The sequence below is a fragment of the Xyrauchen texanus genome, chromosome 36 (assembly GCF_025860055.1).
Source record: "Xyrauchen texanus isolate HMW12.3.18 chromosome 36, RBS_HiC_50CHRs, whole genome shotgun sequence".
NCBI lineage: Eukaryota > Metazoa > Chordata > Actinopteri > Cypriniformes > Catostomidae > Xyrauchen > Xyrauchen texanus.
The window spans coordinates 2,574,799-2,584,798 of record NC_068311.1 but is presented as its reverse complement, the minus strand read 5'-3'; the positions used below and the strand labels follow the sequence as shown (position 1 = coordinate 2,584,798).

General features: G+C 42.0%; 1 protein-coding gene across 2 annotated transcripts in view; it reads left to right on the top strand.

Moving 5' to 3' along the window:
* LOC127629638 (diacylglycerol kinase delta-like) overlaps positions 1 to 10,000 on the top strand; it is a 49,057-nt gene that overhangs the window by 1,930 nt on the left and 37,127 nt on the right. For both annotated transcript variants that reach the window (XM_052106770.1, XM_052106769.1), the window contains exon 2: positions 9,324 to 9,431. In XM_052106770.1, coding sequence (XP_051962730.1) covers positions 9,324 to 9,431 — 108 coding nt within the window. The remainder of the gene's footprint in view (positions 1 to 9,323; positions 9,432 to 10,000) is intronic.

Below are 10,000 nucleotides of genomic sequence, written 5' to 3'. Positions count from 1 at the left end.
CTGCCATTGGGAGCAACTTGGGGTTCAGTGTCTTGCCCAAGAACACTTCGGCATGTGGAGTTGTGTGGGCCGGGAATCGAACCACCAACCCTGTGATTAGTGGCCGACCCACTCTACCACCTGAGTCACAGCCGCCCCTGTATATCAATGGGCTAAGCTTGTAGGCTCATCTTGATAGAAGGGCTCTGGCGCTGTGTCTGTTTGTTGCCTGTGCGTCAGTGTAATGACTCCGGGCGGACACATTACCGAGTTTCAGCCCTTCACACAAGTGCTTCGATTAAGAAAAACATTGGTGTTAAACTTCTTTTAATTAATCGCATGCATTAACGCAGTGGTTCTCAAAGTGTGGTATGCAGACTCCCTCTAGTGGTACACAGAGGAATCACAGAATTTCGATGTCACCGGTGTGAGGAGAACGGTGAGTGGATGACTCGACCAACTGATAAATTCAAACTGTGCTTTCGCGCGTTGGCTGGCGCTGAGCCAGAGACGTACGCGTACACGTACTATAATCAGGTGGCGCCCATCGCGCATAGAGCTCAACTAACGTGATCATTATAAAGGTCATGTTTATAAAGGTAATGCTATAGTATAGCTAACACATTTGTGAATATTTTGAATAAAAAAGGAAATAAAAGCAGATCATCAGTCGTTCAGTGGCTGTGGTCACGTGACAAGCAATGACGCGTCACCATGGTAACAATAAAGTGACGCGTTCTATAACGCACACTTGAGGGCAGCGAAGTTTGTGAAAAGGTTAAATATAAATGAATGTTAGGTGGATGATAAAATTATGAACCAAATATTTTCTGAGGTGGTACTTGGTGTAAAAAGTTTGAGAACCACTCAAGAGCTCTAACAATTATATTTAAATAATTTAATAATAAATAAGTATAAAAATTCAGATAATTAAAATGCATTACACTATTGGGGCAGATGAGCAAAGCAATGATTGGTCAATACAAAAAGGGGACATAAATCATTGCTACAGTCCACAACAATCACGTTTTTCAGTCCAGCTGTGGTTAAATGCAAGAACGTGACCTCATCTGGTTCTGTCTACTGTCAAGTGTGGTTTATTGTCTTTACAGTTGTGCCTGTTCAGCTGGAGTGGCACTAAATGCCCCCTGTTGACTGACTCGCATATAAACATTAAGGTGAATCTGCAATTAAGGTCCTGGTGCATCATTAATTGCTGTTTTTTTATTTTATTTTATTAATCTTACTGAATTATTATGGTATATATACAGTATGTTAGGGCTGTCAAAATTAATGCATTAAAAGATTTCCTGTTTCAGTGGCATGCCCAAAATTAAAGGCTTATGACTCGACAAAAAAACCCCTAAAAAACAAGGATGGTCAAGTGTTCGGTATCATTGTAAAGAACTTTTCAGACATTTTAATGATATAGATTGATGCATTCGGCTGGGATGAGGATTAGCACCTCTAAATCTGAGGTCATGGTTCTCAGCAGGAAACCGATGGAGTGCGTACTCCGGGTAGGGGAGAAGGTAGTGCCCCAAGTGAAGGAGTTCAAGTACCTCGGGGTCTTGTTCACGAGTGAGGGGACAATGGAGCGGGAGGTTGGCCGGAGAATCGGGGCAGCGGTGGCGGTATCGCACTCGCTCTATCGCACCGTTGTCACGAAAAGAGAGCTGAGCCGGAAGGCAAAGCTCTCGATCTACCGGTCAATTTTCGTTCCTACCCTCACCTATGGTCATGAAGGCTGGGTCATGACTGAAAGAACTAGGTCACGAGTACAAGCGGCCGAAATGGGCTTCCTCAGAAGGGTGGAGAGCTTCTCCCTTAGAGATAGGGTGAGGAGTTCAGTCATCCGTGAGGAGCTCGGAGTAGAGCCGCTGCTCCTTTGCGTCGAAAGGAGTCAGTTGAGGTGGTTTGGGCATCTGGTAAGGATGCCCCCTGGCCGCCTCCCTAGGGAGGTGTTTCAGGCACGTCCAGCTGGGAGGAGGCCTCGGGGAAGACCCAGGATTAGGTGGAGAGATTACATCTCCACACTGGCCTGGGAACGCCTCGGGGTCCCCCAGTCAGAGCTGGTTAATGTGGCTCGGGATAGGGAAGTTTGGGGCCCCCTGCTGGAGCAGCTGCCCCCACGACCCGACTTTGGATAAGCGGTTGAAGATGGATGGATGGAGAGATTGATGCATTCGTAAGAAACTGCTGAAAAATTATTTTCCCCTCATTTTTTAGGGCCCAAGCATTGAAAGTGCGGAGGCCCTATTGTTCTTCTAAGGATTATTATTATTAGGGCCCAAAAAAAAAAAACCTTGAAATTTTGCACACACATCAAAGTCATCGGCCATTAGTGCTGGGCAAAGTTACAGGGTGGGGCTCTGTAGTGCCCCCTTGAAAATGGGCATGTAACCCCCACTGTAGCACTCCCATTTTGACCAAAAGTCACCAAAATTGGTACATACACCGAACAGCCACAACATTAAAACCACCTGCCTAATATTGTGTATCTCCCCCTCGTGCCACCAAAACAGTGCCAACCCGCATCTCAGAACAGCATTCAGACACGCTATTCTTCTCACTATGATTGTACAGAGTGGTTATCTGAGTTACCCTAGACTTTATTAGCTCAAACCAGTCTGTCCATTCTCTGTTGACCTCTCTTGCAACATGCATGTGATGGCTTAAGAGTAGAGAAACACAGAAAAGATGCAAAAGTTGCTCGATGCCCTTTGGTTTGCATGGTAACGTATATAGCCACAGCTACAGAGCGCCACTGAACTCGTGCCAAAATTACCCACATTTGGAGGGTGCTAATTTCATACCCTGGCTGGGATGCTTAAAAACCCAAAGCAATGTTTTGAACTAAGTTTGTTACTCTTTTCTAAGAAATCAACCTACAATTGCTTCCTTGTAGTTGACTCTGCATGTAGAGGTTGTTTCCGTATGACTTCCTTTCCTCTTTGGAACATTAAAGAACATGTGAGTCAGAATGCTGGCCTCAGTCACCATTCACTTTCATAGTTTAGATCAATCAACAGCTCTTTGAGTCTGATCACACAGAGTTGAGATGAAAGGGGTTGTTCTAACAGGTCGCAGGCGTCCATCTGTTGAAAGGTCACATTTGACCGTGGGTGCTTCAGTGACCTTTAGTTCTGGAGTTCAGCTCACGTTTAACACTTTGAGACGATAAAAGCAATGCATATGGTGAATATACGGTCAAATATTCCTGCTTTGTCAGCTGTCACAGCACTTGCAGAAGTGCTCCGTGCATCAGACAGACAGATCGGTGTCACCGCTGAAAATCTAGAGGCTCTCTTGAAGGTCAACAGACTGTCCTGAAGTATTACAGTTACTCCAGTTGCATAAGATCAGGTAGAAATGGCCCTTAAGGTATCAACTGCATGTTACCACTTTTTACAGTGTATACAAATGCAGTATCACTGTAATGCTGTATTAGTAATACTGCGACAGTATTTGTGATATGCCTGTGTAGCTTCAATATTCCTGTACATTTTTAGTAATGCTAAAACAGCGTCTGAGACCGCACCACGCGCCCCATTGAGAGCAAGAACCACATTATAGCGACAACAAGGAGGTTACCCCATGTGACTCTACACTCCCTAGCAACCAGGACAATTTGGTTGCTTAGGAGACCCGCCTGGAGTAACTCAGCACGCCCTGGATTCGAACTCGCTACTCCAGGTGTGTTAGTCAGCATCAATACTCGCTGAGCTACCCAGGCCCGCCAAGATATCTTTAATACTTGTGGAGTTGTAGGTGTTTTGAGGTTGTGGGGCTGTGGGGCATGGAACCAACGACCTTCTGCTTACTAGTTATGTGCTTTAGCCCACTACACCACCACTTCCATTTCCCCCTGCGGGGAGGAAAACCGTACAAAAGGGACACAGGTTCTCTCTCCCACTGACTTGAGTGGCCATCTCCTAGTGAGCCTGAAGGGTTTTGGCTTGACAAACTGTTGTTGCAACGCATCTCGCTATCAGCTGGTCAAAACGGAGCGCTCGCCCTACTTCGCACGAACGCACGTTATCTGCGTAAGTGCAATGCTGAGATTCCTCCAGTTCTCCTCAGCATGGGGATGGAAACCAGGGCTTGTCTGCTGACATCCTTGGCCTATTCGGCTGCAAGTCAGACTTGTTTGCAGGGTTACCCGGCTGACTTGCTCAAGGACGTGGATGAAATTGGACCAGACCCCGAGTCGTTCAAAGAGCTGTGTTGCGCAACCGGCGCTCCAGGCTACAAAGATCACTGTGCAAGCCATCATCAGGTCTCTGGGTGGCCTGGTGTCCAAAGAGCATCATCTCTAGCTCAATTTGACAGAGATGCAGTATTAAGGACAAAGCTGTTTTTCTTGGCAAGCACCTTTGCCAGGTTGTATAACTTGGATGTGTCTTCCTTCTCTATTCCCAGATCCTTGCTGCAAAGGAGGGTTGATTTCTGAATGTTCACTACCTTACTAGCTATGTGAACATTAGCTGAAGCTCCTGACCCGTATCTGCATGATTTTATGCTCCGCTGCCACACGATTGGCTGATTTAGATTATCGCATCAAATTGAATAAGTAGGTGTACAGTAGGCATGTAACAAATGCACAAATGTCACGACACAACAATGCTTTTGCCCTCTTCCCCATTTCACTTTGCATGCTTCAGAGATCGTCTGTCTGGGAGAAGGTTCCCATAGAGTCATCTACTGACGCAGAGTCTCGTTCCCTCCTTTCAGGGAACTAAAGTTATAGTCGTAACCAGATCGTTTTGGTTTTTGAAAATATATGGGTGTAGCTTTAACTTGACACTTTCCTGTCCCAGGGGTGGATTTATTAGGGATCAAGCCCCGAAGGGGTGAAAGATTGTTTTCATTAGTTTTCTTCTTCTTATTATTATTATTATTCTTTTTCTTCTTCCGCTCTTGAGTCTATGGCCGCCCATAGAACCGCTTGCGGGAAAGTTATGAAATTTGGCACACAGATAGAGGAAAGTCTAACGTGTCACCACAGCAAATTTGGCGTCTCTTCCTCAAACGCTCTAGCGCCACCAACTGCCCAAACTTGCACTCACGTTTATGTTAATAACTTTTGAACCGTGAGTCCCAGAGACCTTTTCCCTCTGATTCCAGGGCTCAAGACGATTCGAATGCACACTATCACATCATTTTCCTGCCATTTTGAATTTTCGGAAAAACCTACTTTTTCAAACTCGTCCTAGGCCGTATGACAAAAGGTTACTCGCAAAATTGTAATAAGCTGTAGCTCCGTAATGCTTTGAGGGATTGGGACGAAACTTGGTATATGTCATCACAATTAGTCTCTGAGGTTACCTGCTGCATTTTGTTCTACTGCCCCCTACTGGTCACAAGATGTGAAAAAAGCTATTTTTATTTGAACAGTTTGTCAAAAAAATCATCAAATTGGTCTCATTAGATTCAGTAGGGCATAGCGAGTCCAACGATGAAAAATTCCTATGTCGGCCATTTCGGAAATCGGCCATTTTGAATTTAGTCATAAAATGCTGTATTTTACGAACGACTTGGCGTGTCATTACGAAACTTGGTATGTGTCTTTGGCACCGTGCTCTGTTTCGGGACAGTGCCACCTTGGGGTCAAAATTTATGCTATTTCTATAAATGCTAATAGCGTTTGACTCATTTTGTAATGACACTGGTCTTGATAGATTCCGTGGTTCATACCGAGAACAAAGATACGATTATGTCATGATTGAGCTAACTTCCTGTCTGCCACTTATAAATGTTTTGAAAAGCTACTTTTTCGAACTCCTCCTAGACTGTTTCTCCGATTTGCATGGAAATTGTTCTGCATCATCTAGAGCAGAATATTGCACTACAGATCGCTAAATTTGTTCAAAGGGGAAAGCGAGATAGAAAAGCGTACTCGCATGCAGGGTTGCCAGATTACACAAAACAAGTATAACATTAGGCAGAATATTTCCGATTTGCGCAAGTATAAATCCCAAACTGGGGGTGTTTCGTATCTTATCTGGCAACACTGAGCATGTTAAATGCTTGTGGAGACGCGTTAGGTCCCAGTGCAAGTTAACTCATGGTGCCGATAATTGGCTTGACCCCCGGTATCGCTGCTTGCAGCAATATTTATTATTATTATTATTTTATGAAATTCTCATTAAAACTGACTTCCTAATTTAAACTATGAAAATTAGTATGTTTAAAACTTTGATCTTCTTAACAACGAGTGAAATGAACATTAACCATTTTAATATTTATTGTGTGAAAATGATTTCTATCCATTTTTACAAAAATTATGAATGCAATGTTTAAAAAAAACTTTGGAAAAATCAAGGGAAATATCACTTGTAAGCAGAATAATTTTACTGGACATAATTTCCAATCAAGCTTTAATTTTGCCAAATTATGCAAAAAGTGTGAAAGTATTATTTAATTGTGTGTATTTAAGATATATCAAATATTAGCTGTGAAATTAGCCTTAGCGAGACAACAGAGCCTGACATTTGTTTTTGTTTTTTTCCAAAAATGTTAAAATGTCATTTCCATCACAATTCTATTAAACACAATACAGAATTTGAGAATAAATCTGCTGTGATCCATGAACATACTTTGTTGGACAATGTTAGTAGACAAATTAAATAAGTGAGAGTGTCATTTTTTTTTAAAGACTTTCTAGAAGTCCTCTAGACTTAGAGATCCAGACTAAAATGGTTGCAAATGCAACCAAAAATAATTGATTTTGACAATAATTTAAAATCTAGTCGCTATTGGTGACAGTCAGGTTGTGTGTACATACACATATATTTATATATATACAGTACTGTCCAAAAGTTTTATCCACTTGTGAAACGCTTTTGTGAACTGGGGGTGTTTCGGATCTTATCTGGCAACCCTGAGCATGTTAAACGCTTGTGGAGACGCGTTAGGTCCCAAGTTGCAAGTTAACTCATGGTGCCCATAATTGGCTTGTCCCCCGGTATCGCTGCTTGCAGCAATATTTATTATTATTATTATTATTTTATGAAGGTCTCATTAAAACTGACTTCTTAATTTATTTTTGCTACTTTTCAAATGTCTTTTATGTATGGATTTGACTGTTTTAGCCTTGTCCCAGGCTTTCAATATTAAACTATTAAAATTAGTATGTTTAAAACTTTGATCTTCTTAACAACGAGTGAAATGAACATTAACTAAAGTGCTAAAGGTGCCATGCCAGGGATCCAGACTAAAATGGGTGCAAATGCAACCAAAAATAATTGATTGTGACAATAATTTAAAATCTAGTTGCCATTGGCGACAGTCAGGTTGTGTGTACATACACATATATTTATATATACAGTACTGTCCAAAAGTTTTATGCACTTGTGAAACGCTTTTGTGAAGCATGTTATGTGCCCTAGACATTTGCACAGTACTGTATATGTGTATATATATATATATATATATATAGAATCAAGCTTTTGACACTTAGGACAGTTGAGGAACTTGTTCGAAACTATTACAGGAGGTGCAAACATTCATTGACGCTCAAGGAGACACACTACCATACGCATACTATACATTATGTCATTATCTGTAATGTACATTGTGAAGAGCAGGAGTAAATAAAAACATCTTTTAGCTCTTATATTGGTATTTATTATGAAATATATATTCTGTTTATTAAATCTCCTATGAATGGGTTATCAGCTGTCTTCCTATTCTTGTTTCTGATCATCAGTCTAAGTCGAGCACTTCTGTGATTTGCCGATTAAAAATAGACATTTGGCTTCGCATATGTTGTGCGAAGCCAAATAAAAACTGCGTATAAAGATTCAAAACTATAATAACCCTGCAGAGCACACGTGTCAGGAGGTAAGTTAGCGTGTGGTTAGGAAATCGCTCTGTTATCTACATCAAGACTATTTTTGTAACATTTCTCAAAAGACTCGCACTACACAAACAGGTCAAGCATCCTGTGGGGGGATCGGTGTGGTCTGCGAGCTGTGCAGCGTGCGTCTTTTAGATTAATTGCATGTGTGTGTGTGTGTGTGTGTGTGTGTGTGTGTGTGTGTGTGTGTGTGTGTGAAACCACATACAGATGCCGAGTTTGTGCCATGAAATGACAGCTGCCTTCACAGACAGAGAAAAGGACATTTACTGTCAGCGGAAACCAACTTGTGTGTGTGTGTGTGTGTGTGTGACAGTGTGTTTGTGTGTGTGTGAGAGAGAGAGAGAGAGAGAGAGAGAGAGAGAGAGAGAGAGAGAGAGAGAGAGGTCTAGGACACATCGCATCAGTCAGACCGGTCTAGCTCAGATCTGTGTCTGATGGAGTCCAGGAGGGGCCAGGTTTGTATAATGCACCGCCTTTACGTGTGTGTGTGTGTGTGTGTGTGTGTGTGTGTGTGTGTGTGTGTGTGTGTGTGTGTGTGTGTGTGTGTGTGTGCGCGAGAGAGAGAGAGAGAGAGAGAGAGATATAGATAGAGAGAGGTCTAAGACACATCGCATCAGTCAGATGTCTGATGGAGTCCAGGAGGGGCCAGGTTTGTATAATGCACTGCCTTTACATATGTGTGTGTTTATGTTTGTGTGTGTGTGTGTGTGTGCGTGTGTGTGTGAGAGAGAGATAGGTAGATAGAGAGAGAGAGAGGTCTAGGACACATCGCATCAGTCAGACCGGTCTAGCTCAGATCTGTGTCTGATGGAGTCCAGGAGGGGCCAGGTTTGTATAATGCACCGCCTTTACGTGTGTGTGTGTGCGCGAGAGAGAGAGAGAGAGAGAGATATAGATAGAGAGAGGTCTAAGACACATCGCATCAGTCAGATGTCTGATGGAGTCCAGGAGGGGCCAGGTTTGTATAATGCACCGCCTTTACGTATATGTGTGTGTGTGTAAATGACGTATTATTATATATTGAGTTACACTATGAGAGTGAATGGAAACTATATTTAACATTTTTAGTTGTGCTTGGTTGCCAGGGAGTTTCTATGAGGTTGCTAACCCTCAGAACTCATGTCAGTTGCAGTTATTTATGGCAATTATTGAAATGAGACTCAAGTGTGTGGCGCTCGTTTAGACTCTGCTGCCCCCTTCAGGTTGAGCTTGAGAACTACACTCAGCACACACTTGGCCGTCACATTTTGATCAGTGTTTCTTTAAATGTGTGTGTATTTCCTGTGAGTTTAGTTTGTGGTTTCTTGGTGTAAATGAATCATTCCATTAAATGTTTGTAGGAGCCGGGATGTGGAAAATGAGAATGTTATAGGGCGTCTCTGTGAGGACATTTATTACGTCAGTGAATGAGGATGACTGGACCGAAAGGAATTTTCACATACTTTTCTCTCTCTCTCTCTCTCTCTTTCTGTCTTTCTAGACGATTTTAAAAGAGGGAAAGTTGATGAAACAGACAAATTTTCAGCGCTGGAAGAGACGTTACTTTAAACTACGGGGAAGAACGTTGTACTACGCTCAGACGTCCAAGGTTTGTCCAAACACACACATTTATCTAGCTATCAAAATGAGGGCGTTGTATCATTTTATTTAAAGCTATTTATAACGACAACAGACTAACCTAAACCCCATACTAAACAGACTTAGAGAAAACTTTTATTCTATTCTAAACTTCATTTATGCATCATCATTTTTTTTCTGGTCACAAATATATAATAATAACAGAAGCTTGTTTTGTTTAAAATTCTGGTTTAATTAGAAGTTCGCGAGGGAGCCTTTTACCCTACACATGGGGTAAAGGTCCCTATGGGTGGGGGTGATATTGTGTAGATACCGGGGCAATAGTTAGAGTGCCAAATTTGCAAACTAATGCAAATAATTTTGAGACCGCAAAACTCTTTTGTGACTAGCAAATAAAGCTGATGCTTATTCAAAATACTGGAACTACTTCAGAATGAAGTGCACAGTTTTCTATTCATTTCAAACACATTTGCCATTTTATAACAGCTTAATATTCTATAATTAAATTAATTTATATTGTGATTGGATCAGTCAATGTGGGCCCTCATTGAACACTTTCCAGAACAAATCTATTCGCCC